Consider the following 17014-nt stretch of genomic DNA (forward strand, 5'->3'; position numbering starts at 1 on the left):
TTGTGAAGACTTGCATTTTTAGAGTAAGACTCTTGAATTTCATTCATTAGTATTATAAGCAAAAAGCAAGTTTGTAGAGCTCAAATTTACTAGAAGAAATGGCTGAATAGTTTTTACTTAATGACAGTGAATTGACTAGACATATAGCATTTTTCCTCTGTAATGATGAGGTGGACTTTAAAAAGTCTGCATGTGATTTTTGTGATTATATCCTCCCCAACCCTCTAACTGACAGTATCTAGATCAAACTTTGTGATCCTTTGTAAGGCTGTGAATGTGAAGCTATGTGTATAATACACTTGAGTTAACTACAACCTCAGTAATCAAAATCTAAATTAACCAGAACATATTCTACTGCTTCATTTTTAGGGAAAAAAGAAGCAAATGATACCAAGAGAAGCTCATCACAGAGATCTATTCACCAGATGTGTACGGATGAAAATACAGGTAAAAATGAATCTTTTATACTCTTTCAGATCAGCATCTAAATTACTGGATAGTGATTACTAGTTTTCAGAATGTCAAAGTAGAATGTAGCAGTCAGCAAAAGACTGAGAAATCAAACTTTTGATAAGAGTTAAATGCTTTAAACCACCACCCCTCAAAAAAGAAAAAATGTTACCAAAAAAATCCATTCCCCTAAAAAAAAGAAAAGAAAAAAGTGTTTGAAAATGATTCCAGGTGTCTTCCAGTATTCTAGGTTTGGGGAGTAGAAACACGAACAAAACATTTCTCTGCATCAGTTGGAGGGTCTATGACTCAAGCCACCCTTTGCTCCCCTCTGGCACACCCATGTACCATAGCGCATAGTGAAGTGACAAAAGGAGAGACTTCACCCCTTGTGTCCTTAAACTCTACTCAGGAGATTCCCTCATCTCATTGTCTTAACTGAATCCAGCCACTCTTCTGAGAACAAGGCTTCATCTCTTTGCCTTTCCAATGAGGGCCATTCTACACTTCAAGGAGCTCCCCATTTGAGAGTGGGGTCGGAGTCCTCCGCACTGCAACTTTCAAATTTTGAAGCTTGTGCTCCATTCCTTGTGTCAGTCTTCATCTGATTTCCCAGTCACTTCTCCTCCTTGGCTGATAATTTTGTTCCCAGACTCCCCACCACCCCATTCCCTCCCCACTTCAATTCCGTCCATCAACTTAGATGACTTTAGTGTCCATGTGAATAAACTATTCACTACTCCAGTGAATTATCCACTCTGCCTCATCTATCCATTGTCATGCTGTGGAACTTAGCAATACTTGAAACCACTCTATCTTGGAATCAAACAGTGCAAACATCTAGCGCCTCATTACAGCCTTCCTTTTTTTCACCTTGCTTTGTTGAGAGCCCCACTGCAACTGTTCTTCCACCAGATACTCCTGATTGACCTGCCCCTTCATCTCCCCATCCATTTATGAATCCATTCTCCCCTGCATTCGTCAGTCACTCATTTCTACCTTTTGTTTTCTTCCTGTTATGAATAGATTGCAGATCTATCACATCTATTGTTCTCCTGCAGATTCTCTGGCAAATCCCAATCCTAGGTGAACCTGTATGTCTTCTCCATGTCTGCACTCAGGCTGCTGAAAACACTTGGAGAAAAACACAGTGAGGCAGATTGGTACCACCACAAATTCATGGTCAGTGACCTCAACTAGACCACCAAAAATACCTGGTAGCTTGGTCTTCAGATTTTTGCAAAATCTCTTCTCAACCCATTCTATTCTTCTCCAGTCTCCAACTCTCTGTTTCTCAGCTGATTACCTTGCCTTCATTTCACTGGAAAAATGGGAGCTACCAGATAGGAATTTCATACAGCCAGTGTTTTCCCTTTTCCACCAAAGCCAGCCCCTTTACATGTGCTCTGAATTCCAGCTCCTCAGGCTTTCTTCAAGAATACTAATTATTTTGCCTCTTTCTTATTTTGTTTCAATCCCTTCCTCCCTATTAGACCTTTCCATCAGCACTTATGTATGCCCTCATCTGTCTCATTATAACAAAAACAAATCAACAAATGAACCAATCACCGCCCCCCCCACCAAAAAAAAAAAGCCCCCTGGAAACCATATGCTTTTCTAGGGACCACCATTCTCCTCTTTATGCTCAAATTTCTGGTCTGAGTTGCCTATAGTTTCTCTTTCCAAATTCTCACCTGCTTTTCCCTCCACAAACCCTCTAACCTAACTTGTTTCAGTCACTCCATGGAGACAATTCTTGTTAAATTCACCAGTTATTTCTGTATCCCTTATGTCTCTTTACAGTCCTCATATTTCACTACCTCTCAGAATCGTTCTATAAACTTGGCCACTTCTATTGAAGCACTCCTGCCTTTGGCTCCCATGATAACTCACACTCCAGTTTCCCTCCTACCTCCCTGGTTCTTCTGTTTATCCTTTGCCAATCACTGCTCCTCCCCCTAAAACAGTAAATGTGGGAGTGCTCCAAACACAGTCATACTTTCTTCTCATTTCACATTCTGCCACCTAGGCAAGCCCATCCATCCTATGGCTTTAATTGCCACATATACTCCAACAACTTTTGAGTTCTATCTCCCATCCAGACTCCTTTGAACTCTCCCCTTGATGTCTCCATCTAGATGCCCCTCAGAGACCTCAACTCAAATGATCTAAAACTGAACTCATGATGAGCCTCTTCCCTCAAACCCTCTCCTCCAGCAGATGCTCCCACCAGCGACCTAGTTGCTCAAACCGTGTACCTTGTAGTCACCCTTGACAACTCCTTCTTCTTTGAATAGGAGAATGATTTCAATAAAACAGGATAAAGATAAAATATGGTAAATGCAAATTGCAAAATGGAGCAAAGATACAGCGGCATTTCATCAAACCGAGGAAGTCTACCAGTGTCCCTGCTATTGGTGACTCAGAGGGTGGCCTTGGACACAAAGTTTGGGGAAAGGTGTGGGTGACAATCAGTGCTTATTTCAGCTTGTCCCCAGCCTGGTCTCTTCTCTGTCTCCCTGAGACTGATATCCTTGGAGAACCCGAGGCAGGACCCAAGGCAGGTTAGAAGCTCTAACCATACAATAGCTGTCGGCAGAGCAATAAATCAGCCCATCAGGTGTTTTAGAGTCTCTCTTAGCTCCCCACCATGACCATGGGCCAAATTAACATTTAGGTTGTTCTATAAGACAGTGCATATCTGTAAGGTTGGTTTCTTTCTCCAGATGCAGGAAGAGATTGTTCAGCCTATCTATGTGTGCATTCCGAATTCCATCATTTTCATAGAGAAGGAGAAACACATGATCCTTTTTTCTTACATCATAGCCACTAGATTAAGAAAGAGAAATACTTTTTTACAACTTGAAAAAAACAATACTTTCTATAGAGAGGCCATTTCATGTTAAAATCTTGATTCTTAAAATAGCCGTACTGGGAATCTGACAAAAGCAGCCTGAGTCCTACATGACATCCCAGGGGACAGAAGCACCTGGGGATTTTAAAGACGCTTGCAATTCAGTTATGGTTAATACTCAGCAGAGCAGCAGAACCCTGGAGGATTCGGACAGAAACCCTTCCCTCAGAGAGTTCAAGCTGAAATCACAGACATACAGCCACATTATTATAACATCGACATAGTATGATGCATTCACCAACAGAAGTATGTACAAATTATAGCCCAGAGGAGGGTCGGGTCCTTTGATGAGGTGAGACCTTAGCTGGCTTGTTTGGAATGAATAGGAGTTCACCTCACAATCATAGTGGGGGAAAGGCATTGCAGGAAAAGGAAACGGTATATTCATAGGCACATCTTTTGGTCATAGGATGATGTTGCTGTCCTATAGCAGGGCAGGGGTGGGAGGAGATAAAGGGAAAAGGTAGACAAGGACCAAATCGTGGGAGTCTTACTAAGAAGCAATGATTTTGCTTCGTAACCGGGAAGAGCCTCTGAGGTTTTGCGTAGGGGAACTGATAAATGAGGAGATAGACTCGTGCTTTTGGTTCCTTCCCCTGGACTCTCTGGCGCCCTGTCTGTAGAAAAGTATGGAATTGTTCATTCACATATAATTCTAGCGTAAGTTCACATGATAAGCTAAAATAGTGTATTTTGTAATTTTAGATGGAAGAAAATAAGGAACATTGTGTTATTAAAATTACATTCAGAAAATTACTGTATTTTTTTACATGTTTATCTGGCTCCACTAAAACAAGCAAGAGTTTTACTCCTGAAAATTGTGCTAAATATATTACCTGTGTGCTAAGGCTACAAACCTTGGGTCACATTGGTTCCCTTCCTTAGCATAGCTGGAGTTAGGCCAAGTTTATTCAGTCAGAAAGGGCTCTTGTGTGAGTCTGTGAGATAGCAGTGAGGTCCTTGGTCCACTTTAATTTGTCTTCATTGCCCAGAACAAAGCAAAGCAATGAGAATTTTGTTTTCCCAGATGAGTTGCCAAATCCAGGACAATCAGGACCCTCTTCTGCTGTTATTTTTTCATAACCTCGGCAAGTCCCCGGATCTGTACTGGATTTTGGCAAGATGCTGCTCTCTGTGGAAAAGAACTCTGGTTCAAAATATCTGTGTGGAGTCTTGCATTACCCAGAACTGGTTTCCCACCAAGAATCTACTATTCAGCATTCACTGTACTAAGTTACAAACATTTTGGTTGCCAAGGAGACGAAAGATTAAAGAAGGACAAATGGATAAAGCCATCCTCACAGACAGCATGTAGTAGCTCCAGGGAAAGTTCACTTCCTACTTGTATTTTTGCTGCTTTGGACCCATCAACACGGAAGTCGTTGTCTTTCACTGTGTAAATCTCCTCTCAGAGGAAAGCACTAGCCCTGCCTCTGAGAGGGAATTAGCAAGGTTTTAGAAATTATTCAAGACCTCAAAGGGAGATGGTGACTGCGGAATGAATTTGCTCATTAGTGATAATGGTTCTCACAGCAGGAGGATTTGGGGCTTAGCGGCCTTTGGAAGGATGTGGCAGGGCTAGGTGAAGGAAGCCCAGGCCTGCAGTGGAATCTTTGGGCCCCAGTTTTATTCCAGAAACAGCTCCTCAAAAAGCACCCAAGTGCATTCCCCACCTGCAGGAGCCATGGGCTGTGACAGCCTGTAGCCAGGCTCCAGTTGGGTCCCAGTTTGCTGAATGCACCAGCCCTTGTGCCCCTCCCCACGCTCTGATTGGCCGCCTTTCCCCCTCCTTTATAACGTCATTGCCATACCTCCCTTTTGGGCCAATCGGAAGGCCGTGAATTGACATTCCCTTGCTGTTATTTTCTCTTGCCTTGAGTGCTACAGCGTTAAACATATTTGTATACGATTATCGGTGTTTAAAGATTCTCTCTTTCTATTATTTGCCCATTAAAAAAAACCGTATAGCTGTTTTTTCTTAAACATTCTGATTATTAAAACTTTATAATTTTATTTGTTCGTATATATTCTTCTCTACTGGCACGGGTCTTTTAACTTGTAACCTCGTGGTGTCTTTCATTCTACAAAATCATCATCTTTGACTTGCTTCTTCTCCCTTCCCGTCTGCTGTGTTAGAAGCTGCCTAGTGTCAGGATTAGGAATACGGACTAGTCTGCCTTGGTTGGGATCCAAGGGCTCGTATTTTCGAGCTGTGACCTCGGGTGAGTTCTCTGACTTCTCTGTGTCGAGGGTTACTCATTTTGCAAAGTGGGGCTATTGTGAGCAAGTAAGGATTAAATGAGTTAAATACATAAAGCCCTTGAATAGTGCTGGCTTCCACCTCATGACGTGTTTGCTATTATTTTTCTTGTTGGGGTCTTTTGTCCACTTTTATTTTGTCTCTTTTGAGTAGTTCCACCATTTTCCATTTTTAAAAAAATGCCGCCTCTGTTATGAACCCTGCTTCTGCACATATATGGGTCTGTTTCCAGTCTCTCTATTCTGTCCCATTAATAACTGGTCTATTTCCAAGTCAATACTCTACTGTTTTAATTAGTATAATTTATGATGAGTGTAGATACTTGGTAGGGCAAAACCCTATTCTTATGCAAAATTGTCTTGGTTTGTCTTGGTCTTTTATACTTCCGTAAGAACCATGAAATCATCTTGTTAATTACATGAAAATCTGATATTTATTGGAATTGCATTAAATTGACAGATTTATTAGGAGATACTCAGCATACTTAGTATATTGGCTATTTCTTTTGCCGCCTTCCAAGGGATTTACAGATTTCTCCATGAAAGTCTTGAATTTCTTTTTTCAGATATACTTCTACTTGTAGGTGCTCTATAGTTTTGTGGTCAATGGGAACAGCTTCTCTGTTTTACATTTTACATTTTCTGATTGGATCTTCCTGACCTCTAGAAATGACTTTGATTGTGTTATATTGATCTTGGGTCCAGAAGTCTCATTGGAATTTTCTTTAAGTTCTAACTGTTTGCAGAGTCTCAGTCTTTTGTTTTCTTTTGCATATTGTACTAGTTAGGATTTCAGGTGCCCAGGTGAATAGCAGTCATGATAACATCCTTCTTGGGGTGTCCGATTTGGATGACAATGTTTCTAAGATTTCACCAGCAGTAAGCTGTTACTATGGATAGTTTGGTAGCTAGCTCCTTATAATGTTAAGGACATTCCCTTCCCTTCCCACTATGCTAGGAATATTCATCAAGAATGAGTATTGAATTTTTTTTCCACAAGGATTTACACGTTTTAATTTCTGCTTTACTTTTCGTATTTAAAGAGTCTTGTTGCTATTGAGAATAAAAATTTTTCCCCAGTTATTCTTTTCCCACTCTTAGACTCCCTCTCTCTGGGTGTTCTCATGTGTTCCTTTGGCTGTAAATTTCATCTGACTGTCAAATACACTTAAATTTATTTCTCACCCTCTCTCTCCAGATCTCCTGACCCGTGGGGCCAATCGCTTCCTTTCCCAGCTGCTTAGAGGTTTCATAAGTTTCTCAAACTGAACATGCCTAGGACTGAACTTTTGACTCTTCCCTTCCCCATCTCTAAATCTGCCCCTGTGTTAGTAAAATGATTCATCGTCTAACTTAATTTGTCTTGGAAAAGTCCTGTTTGTCCTTCCTTCCTGCATGTCCCGTTCGTTGCTGGGCTTCCTTTCCTTCTCAGTCTCTACCCTGATCTTTAGCAACTTTCAGGCACATGCCTGTGCTCCCGGTACAGTTCATCATCAGCGCTACAAGCATCTCTGTTTTAGCCTGTTTAGCACACAGTAGGTGCTCAGTTAATATGCTGAATAAACAAATGTCCCAAACCGCACCCTCTCACCCCCTCCCCACAGCCTTCCTCACCTTGGTGAATTGCTCAGTTGGACATTTGCTCCAGCCCTAAGCCTGGCAGTCATCCTTAACATATCCTTTCCAACAAACCCCACATCCAATCCATCCTCAGGTCTCCTAATTTTACCTCCAAGATCCTCCTTCAGTGCCACTGCTCTAGTTGAACTCCCTCACACTCTCTCGCTGGTCTCCTTACTTTCATTCTTGCCTTCTGCCAATTGATGTTGATAGGAGCCTGAGTGATCTTCAGGCAGCAAAAATAGGAAGATTTATTTCTTCTGATCAAGGTCTTTCGATGTCTTCCTATTCACTGGCTCACCTTAAAGGCCCACGTCTCACCCTCCAGCCTCTTGATGCTCCAGCCACGTGCTCCCTTGTGGATTCCTGAGCACACCAAATCTCGGGGACTTCTATCTAGAACTCTCTCCTCTCTTAGGCATGGGTAACTCCCACTTGTCTTCAGATCTCAAATCAAGTATTGCTTCTTTAGGAAACCTGCCTCAGTCTCTCAGTCTAAATTTGGCTCACTGTTACTCTCTGCCTACACCCAGGAGCCTAGTCACATTTCAGTATGTATTCATAGACTGTACATGAGATGTTCTGTTCAAGGCCACTTCACTCTACCCCAGGCTCTGTGAGTACAGGCAACTTTGTTGTCTTGTTCACCACTGTTGTTTTTAGTATTCACTCAACAAACATCGGTAGGAGTGGCTGAGTATTAGTATTGTATCTGGCTGCATTTACCATCAATCTTTTTCTGGGTATATTCTTTTTTTTTTTGAATCTTTACCTTATTGACATATAGTTGATTTACAATGTTGTGTTAGTTTCAGGTGTACAGCAAAGTGACTCAGTTATATATATATATATATATTCTTTTTCAGATTCTTTTCCATTATAGGTTATTATAAGATATTGAATATAGTTCCTTCTGCTATATAGTAGATCCTTGTTGTTTATCTATTTTATATATAGTAATATGTATATATTAATCCCAAACTCCTAATTTGTCTCCAAGTGTATTCTTTATACATGTAGCCTCATGACTCCTGGCCTCCTCTGTCTGTGGGGTCCACTGAGGTCACAAACAGTCTCAGTAACTCCCACTGACAGCTCAGAGGGTCTCTGCCAGCCTGGTCTCGTCTACCCAAGGCAGGGTCTGTGTGTGCAGCTCTCCCCTGCTGGGGTCCCCCTGGCTCCTGTCCCAGCTTCCTGCTGAGGGTGCTACTTCAGAGGGTTCCTGAGGGAGCTGAGAGCCCTCTTGACGTGGGTGCCACAGTGACTCCCAACCAGCTTCGGCTGGGATGGGGCTGGCTAACTGGAGTTGATGACATACAATAAATAATCGAGCTTTCTGCTGCTTTCTCCTGATATTAACGGAAGTACTTTCTTATGTTAGCACAACCTCTTCATAAGCACCTTTAAAAATGGCTGCCTGATAGTCAGCTGGTCTTCGAATGGCTACCTAATATTCCTATGAGCAATCAATTATAAGAATATTAATAATTAAACAAAATTCAAAGCCTTATTGCTTCCCTGATATTTTTATGAAGTGCAAGAATTCCCTCACTCATCTTCTCCCCTTTAATAAGCTAGCCTGGTTTTCAGAAATGGATAGAGTTATGAATGCTTCATTTTTTTTTCTGTTCTGGCAATTTCTTGAAAGACCATTATTGTGTTTCTGGGGAATGTGCAGAAATTAAGTTTGGCTATTCCTACCACTCTCCTCAACCCCACCCCTTCATCCCTCCCAGTGAGTAAAATTCCATTTACTAGTCTTCATCCATATTCTTACGTTACTACTGAAAACATATTTTATTTCTGTCTCCTTATGTAAAATGAAAGGTTAAAAGGTTTAATTGCTCTCAAGGACTTCGATTTTCAGAAAATAAATACTCAGTTGTGAATTGGAGGCAAGGTTTAACAGAAATTCATTCAAGATTTATAAATATCTTAAGCACTTGAAGTCAATGCAGTATTTTAAATGCTAGACATTTCATCTTGTCTTGAAACCAGTCTACGAAAATGGCAATTCTCAGTTACTGCCATCCCTTGCTTACAATTTTTCCTAATCTTTGGAGGCAGGGAGGGTGGCAGTGTGGGTTTTAATGAGAAATCACAGGCATGTACAGGAAAGAGTTGGGAAAAAGAAAGAAAAGGCCTAGGAAGAGCACGTCTTCATTTGCTCAAGTCTCCCTCACTTCGTGAATTTATGGGAGAATTCTTAACGCTATGGAGCACAGCGAATTGGGAGACAGAGACAGAGAGAGAGAGACAGAGAAAGCAAAGGAGGCAGACATCCATGTTCGCACTTTTCTCCAGACAAAACCTCAAAAATCATGGTAGGGATGTGGTATGGTGGGGGAGAAAGGTCCAGATAGGTTTGAAATTGTGTGTGTAGGTTGTGGGGGCGGGTCCACTCCAGGTCAGCCCCAAGGTGTTAGAAGCGGTTGCAGTATAATCCTTGTGTGGGAAGGAAATAGGAGCAAGGAGCCCTATGACTCAAGGTCCAGAGGCTTGAAATAATCTTACCTCTTGGGGGTCAGGAAAGCTGGCTTGGGCTCGATGTACTCACTAGGGGAGAGGAGAGTCCCTTTTTGGTGGGGGGAGGTAATTAAGGTTTATTTATTTATTTATTTTTGATGGAGGTACTGGGGATTGAACCCAGGACCTCATGCATGCTCAGCACATACCCTACCACTGAGATACACCCTCCCCTGCAAGAGTCCCCCCTGCCCCATCTTTTTAAAAAAAATGATATATAGTTGATGTAGGGGCGAGTCCTGTTTTGAATAAAAGCCTTCTTACTGAAGAAAGGTCATCTTCCCCTGGACTTTTGCCTATATCTCCTTGACCAGGATGTGGTCACAGGTGGCACTGTATATATTTAACTGGTCATATCATGCTGCCAATCAAAATTGGGGTTTGTTATTGAAGGGCAGAGTGGATATTGGGTGTCAGTTGTCATGCTGGCCATTGTGAGTTTTCTATCATCATCATCATCATCATCATCATCTATGATTTTGGAGGATTTACTTAACTCCTTCAGGTCTCAATTTCCTCATCTCTAAAATGGGAACAGTAGGGACTACCTGGAGGGTTATTTTGGGAATTAGAAATGACAAATACAAAGCATCAGGAAGGCAGTAGGTGCTCAGTAAAAAGTGAGGGGAGGTCCTTGTTCTCCCTTGGGCTCCTCTCCTTCATTTCCTTTTCCTCCTTCAAACACCTGCCTCACTTTCCTTTCCTTTCCTCTTTAGTTTTAGAGTCTATGGAGACATCTAGAAAGCCTGGAAGAGATTATCTTTTACAGCTTCAGATTCAGTTATTTTTTTTTCTTCATCCCACCAGACAGTTCGTAATTATATTATAATTATATTTGCTCTGCAATTAGGTGGTACAGTTTGTGAAAACACCATGTAGTGTTTATAATGATTGGCTTGTAGCCGCAAAAGTAAATAAAGATGTCTTTACATTATTAAGCGTTTAATTAATGCTTGAATTAAATGTCATGTGAGATATAGAAACGTCTGAAGAATTCAGTAGAATTAGACAGGTCACTTGGGTGAATTCTCAGTCAGTGTAAGGGAAATCAAATTTATGAAGCAAGTTATTTGTATTAGGTTGTTTTGCTAGGTTCTTTACCTACTTTATTTAATTCTATCAAAGGCCCTCTGAGTTAAGTATTGTTATTATTTGTTATCCCTTCTGTTATGGACTGAAAGCTGTATCCTCCCAAATTCATACACTGAAATCTAATCCCCAGTGTGATGGTATCCGGAGGTGGGGCCTTTGGGAGGTGATCGGGTTAGGAGGGTGGAGACCTTATGAATGGGATTAGTGCCCTTATGAAAGAGACCCCAGAGGGCTCCCTCACTCATTCCGCCACCTATGAGCCAGGAAGTGGGCTCTCACCAGACACAGAATCTGCCAGCACCTTCGTCTTGGACTCCCCAGCCCCCAGACCGTGAGAAAGAAATGTTGTTCATAACCTGCCCAGTTTGTGGTATTTTGTTATAGCACCCAAACCAACTAAGACACCCTCTTTTAAGTGAGAACACTGAGTATATTAATTCAGAATTATATGTAACTGCTTGTAGCTGAAATAATAGTGTTTTAAAAGAGGTGGAAGTTTGTCTGTCTCTCCCATAAAAGGTGTTCCGTGTTCAAGGGTCCAGGCCTAGAACAGCAGCTCTACCCTCATCAGGCAGGATCCTCATCAGTCTCCTCCAACTGGCTTTATCTGCAAAGTTGAGCCACGATCCAAAAATAAATCGCTAGACTGTAGTTTGTTCACATTTTTATCTTCACTAGATAATTCCAAATTGTTTCTGGAAATACACAATCTTTCAAAGCATGCATGGAACATTCTAAAATGTTGACAATGAACCATGAAACTCAACCAATATCAAAGGGTCATTATCTTACGGACCACGCTCTGACTAGAAAGTATTCAAATTAGAAGTCAGAGTAATAAAAAGAATTCTGTGCATTTGGAAATTGTACAACATATTTTTTTAAATAACTGATGAATCAAAGAAGAACTCATTCATATTCAGAATGAAGTGAAAATGAAAAATGTATGTTAATACTGTGGTATGCAGCTGAAGATGTATGGAAAAATTACAGTAAAAATGCATATGTGAGAAGAGTTTGATTCAAGAATAGAGAAAAAGAACAAGAACATAAACTTAAAGAAAATTGAAAAAAAGAAATAATAAATACATCCAGAAATTAATGGACTGGGGAAAAAAAGAGCAAAGAAAAGCAAGAAAACCAAGAGCTTGATTTTTTTAAAAGAATAATTAAGTAGATAAGTTCTGGCAAGATTGCTCAAGAGAAATGAGAGAAGATACAAATATATGCTATAAACCATAAAGGGTGCTGCGACTATAAATTTATCACACATTTTGAAATGCTATAAACATTAGGTCTATATCTATAAAACTTTAAAAAAAAGATTTTCCTAGTATATAAGTTGAAAAGTATGTAAGGTATGGTCTGACTTTTTATTAACTGTATATTTACATGTAAATATTCTCAAAGAAGAAAATGTTCAGATATTTTATAATAACCCACAATACAAGTGGTTAACTATGGGATAAGAATTTAGGCATTTTTATGATCTTCATTCATCCAAGTTATCTAATTCTCAACAGTGAATATACGTTCTAAAGCCTATGAAGGACTGGTGGGGGAGGGACAGAGGAAGCACCCGTGGGTCACGTTCTCTTCAGGACCCTGTCTGAGTTTGTATTCCAGCCCCTCACCAGGAGCCTTTGAGCTCTGGCAGGAGGTCCTGGCCACATACAGTCCTGATCCGATCTCTACCTTTCCTTTCTTCAGAGAGCAGTTTCCCCACCTTGCAGTCTTTTTTTCACTCTGGGACACAGTCCCATGCATCTCTGCAGCCTTATCCCATCTCTGGGCCCACCTCCAGTCCCCAAGTCCAGGCTGGCCCCATTGCCTGGACACCTGTTCCCTGGAGAGGAAGGCTGAGCACAGGGAGCGCAGACAGTGTTGAGCCCAGTCAGACGGCACGGGACACTGGAGTCACAGGGACACAGGTTCAAATCCCCATCTGCCTCTTACTGCCTTTTTGAACTTGCTCATGTTCCTTAGCTTACCTCATCTTTAGTTTGTTGATAATAATGCCATATTATAAGAATGAGGTAAAGTATATAAAGCAATCACCATACAATAAGACCTCGGTAAATGTGAATTATTTCCTCTGCCATTAGTTATTTGCCTATAGTTATGAACTAATTTACTAGTCAGCCGAGTGGGGTGTGAAAGGACAGCTTGGGGGTATATTGCTAAAGCTTAGCAGGTGGACCTTAGCATTCCTAAATCAGGGCATGGTGTAGGACAAAGAGCTGAAGTGGGGTATATATAACCAGTTAACCATGCACCCCAACTAAATGCAGTATTTCTGCTCCCAGGAGCAATAGGAACCAGAGCCTCTCCAGACTACATTTTACAAAAGGATGGGGGGAAATGTAATTTTAAAGCTGGTTGGATTTCAGCTGGTTGCTCTAGAAGAATGTCAGGGTTCCAGGGAGGAGAACTGACAGGAACGCACGTGATGGGTAACAAGTGGTGAGGCTGCCCCCTGCTGGACATAGTGGGAGAAAGCGGAGAGGAAGGAAAGTTACCACGGAATAATTGGAGGACTCAGTAGACGGGTTTTGTGCCATTAGCACACTATGTGCATCCTTGCCTGTCTTCCCAGCTGGCGGATACATTTCTCAAGGACTGGACTAAGCGTAATTCAACTTTGTGTCCACTACCGTAACTGAGCACTAAGGCTGGCACAACCTAAGCATACGATAAACGCTGAATCGGATGATTGAAGGGAACTTGGTTAATCATTTAGTCTTTATTGTACCTTGAAGAACTCTAACAAGGAAAGTTTGGGATAAAGCAGATGAGCCCATAAGAGAAACTGAGAAGGAAAGGCTAGGACAGAAGAGGGAACCTAGGAGACTGTGGTAGGACGGGGCAGGGAAGAGTTTCCACGGAGAGAGGGATCAAGTAAGAAGAAGGCTGTGTTGAGCAGCATGGTGGTCTTTGGGGAGCCTACAGAACCAGTTTTCTTTGGGGGACAGGAACAGAAGCCAGATTGGGGTGCAGTGAGGAGGAAGAGATGCAGATATGGAGAAAAAGAGTACTGATGACTTCTCAAGAACATTGCCTATAAAAATGAGGAGTTACAGGGAGGAAAAGAGACAGGAAAGTGAGATCCAGAGAGGATTCGCTTTTAAAATGGGATGTCCATGAGTATGTTTAAGAGCTTCTGAAGTGGGGAAGACTTTCCCAACCAAAACGTGAAACCCTGAATAAGAACTGGGAAACTTAATTACGAGAAAATTAATTATATTTTGCATGATAAAAGCAAGTGAAACATTGGGAAAGAAAACACACACCATACGTAACAGATGTGAAGCACAATTTGGACTGTACAAATGGAGGGGCAAAAGAATGTATTTTCTTTTTACAGCTACACTCAACTCGCTCCTCAGCCCTCACTTCTGTTTGTAGCAGAAGACGACCACATCAAAAAACAAACAAAACGACACAACAGTGTAAATCAACTGTACTCAAATAAAAAGAAAACCGAAAAATAAAATCGAACTATCCCCCTGGAGTTGTTTTTTATGTATTCACCCTGAAAACTCATAGATTTTCTATTCTGTCTTCAAAGAATCCCGTTTCTATGTTTTCCTTGAACTTTGTACAGGCTTCTATTGGTCGATGTCATGTTGTCTTGTAATTAAATGCTGCACGTCTGTGTGTCCAACTTGACCTTGAGTTTGTTGAGAGCAGGGACATTCTCAGTGCCCAGTATATGCGCACCACCCATGTATATTTGCAGACTCTTGTTGAAGAGTAGTCATTTAAGTTCCCCATGTGCTTTGGTGTTTGGGAGTGTTAGGTGGGACATAGTCCTACGAGAGATGTTGTAGTATGTATGTATGTATGTATGTATGTATGTATGTATTTATTTATTTATTTAGCTGGGGAGGTACTTAGCTTTATTTTTTTATTCATTCATTCATTTTTTTTTTAAACCACGGTACTGGGGTTGAATCTAGGACCTCATGCATGCTAAGCATGCAATCTACCACTGAGCTATACCTTCCTCCGGCCTGTCAAAAGATGTAGTAATTAAGTTTTTTACCTCCCTTTTGGATTTTTTTTCAAGAATCAAAATTCTCTTTTTAGGGTCTCCCCCTCCTCTTACTCCCTCTTTTTAACTGAGATAAGCAATAAAATACACAAAACTTAAGTGTAAAGCTCACTGAAGTTTTAAAGATGTATACACATGTGTAATCGTCTCTCAAATCAAGATCCGGAACACCTTTGGCCCCCAGCAGATTCCCCCCTGCCTCTTCTTAGTCAGACCCCACATTCTCCAAATGTAACTATTTTTTATGTCCTAATTTCTAGCACCATAGTCTAGACTAGTTTTGCCTGTTTTTGAACCACATGTAAACTGAATCATACAGCTTGTATTCCTTTGTCTGGTTTCTTTTGTTCAGCATTACGTTTCTGAGATTCAAACGCACTGATGTGTGTGTCCACCGTCTGTTCTTTCTCGTTCTGGTATAGTATTTCACAGTATGGATAGTGATTATGCTTTTGAATAACAAACCTTTCTTGGTGTTTTAGAGAAATGGCCATTCCTACGTCTAGAGTATTATTCTGCCATGGAAATGCTTGGCCTTGTAATATTTTTCCTGCCCTAAATAAGTGGCTTAAACATCAGGGAAAAAACAGTCCATTGTCAGAAAACACGATGAAAAATACACAAATAAAAATGAACAAGCCCTTAATTTAGCCCCTTTCCATAGAGGTGGACATGAAGTCGATCTTCCAGATTCAGAGCACAGGATAGCCCTGAAAGTTACTTCGGACTACAGGAGCAGCAGAGAGTGGGTGCCTTGAGTAGAAATCTCCCTCACCTGATGTGCTGTTTTATGTCTCCCCGCCTCTCCCCTCCATCACTGATTTCCAGTGAGATGAGTCAGAAAGTGGCTAAGGAGGGCCCCAGACTCTCCAAGAACCAGAAGTTCTCCGAGCACTTCAGCATACACTGCTGTCCGCCCTTCACCTTCCTCAACTCCAAACGCGAGATTGTGGACCGCAAATACAGCATCTGTAAAAGTGGCTGCTTCTACCAGAAGAAAGAGGAGGACTGGATCTGCTGTGCCTGCCAGAAGACCAGGTGAGTGGTCCGCGCGGCCTACCCGGCGCCTGGGCCGGGCGTTGGACTTCGTCTCTCAGCTCCGAGTCCCAGCTGCCTGTTCTACTCCGCGATGCTGGGTCTGGGGCTCGGCAGACGGCTCCCCCCAAAACCCCCCCGACAGTCAGCTCCCTGTTAGGCTCGGCCACTGGAAGGTACTGGAGGGAGATCGGAAGGTGGGAGGGGGAGCAGGGCCTGCCTTCCAGTTTCCGGCTCCTGCCAGCATCCCTTAAGCCGCAGAGGAGAGCATGGCTCCAGCCTCCAGCTTCTTTTGGCCCTCTCAGAACCAGCCGCCGTGCAACGTCCCCTAAGAAGCCCAAGCTCCAGCCGGCTGCACCCCCTGCGGTGGTCAAAGCACCAGCCAAGCCACGGTCCCCTCCGAGGTCCGAACGCCAGCCACGCCCCCGCCCGGAAGTCCGACCTCCACCAGCCAAGCAGCGCCCCCCTCAGAAGGCCAAGCCGCCGCCGCGCAGCAGCCCCCAGAGAGGGCCAGGCACCAGCCGTGGGGGGTCCCCCGGCAAAGCTCCTAGGTTCTGGTAACACCATCTCTTCCCTTGTGCTCCCCCACCCCCAAGGTTAGTAGCTGCTCCCCGTGTTTACTAACAACCGGTTATCTCAACGGCCCTCTTTCGGGCCGACCGAATCTGTGTGATCAATTCCCTGCGTTAAACCCCCTCATCTGAAACCCCTAGTGTGGCTTCTGTTTTCCGCATAGATGGTGTTGGTTCAGTACTTCAGGTGGCAGTACTGGTTGCTTCCTTTGTTTAGCGGGACCGGAGGTGATTAATTTATCAATTCAGAGTATGGACCACAGTAACTGATTGAATAAACGAGGCCCCTGATTCCTATGCCCCAGAGAGAGGAGGAATGGTGACTCTAAGGGGTATCTGTGTATCTGCCGAAGGAGAGGTTCAGCCAGCTCAGCCGTCCCTCCTCCCAGCACCTTCATCCGGGGTTAACCTCGGTGGCAAGGCCATTCAGGCTGGGAGGCAGTGCTGAGGGCTCACTGCGCTCTGCTGGACGGAGCTGCGTCGGAACCATGT

At 42.6% G+C, this 17014-nt stretch overlaps 1 protein-coding gene across 2 annotated transcripts in view; it reads left to right on the forward strand.

Annotated features, from left to right (window-relative positions):
* MOBP (myelin associated oligodendrocyte basic protein) overlaps nucleotides 1–17014 on the forward strand; it is a 31274-nt gene that overhangs the window by 5922 nt on the left and 8338 nt on the right. The window contains exons 2-4 of one of the 2 annotated variants that reach the window (XM_015236320.3): nucleotides 370–447; nucleotides 15744–15953; nucleotides 16256–16656. In XM_015236320.3, coding sequence (XP_015091806.1) covers nucleotides 15748–15953; nucleotides 16256–16511 — 462 coding nt within the window. In that variant the 5' untranslated portion in view covers nucleotides 370–447; nucleotides 15744–15747 and the 3' untranslated portion in view covers nucleotides 16512–16656. Of the gene's footprint in view, nucleotides 1–369; nucleotides 448–15657; nucleotides 15954–16255; nucleotides 16657–17014 lie in introns of those variants that run through there. The other variant, XR_001458659.3, reaches the window with a different exon arrangement.

This window comes from Vicugna pacos, chromosome 17, assembly GCF_048564905.1.
Source record: "Vicugna pacos chromosome 17, VicPac4, whole genome shotgun sequence".
Taxonomy (NCBI): Eukaryota; Metazoa; Chordata; class Mammalia; order Artiodactyla; family Camelidae; genus Vicugna; species Vicugna pacos.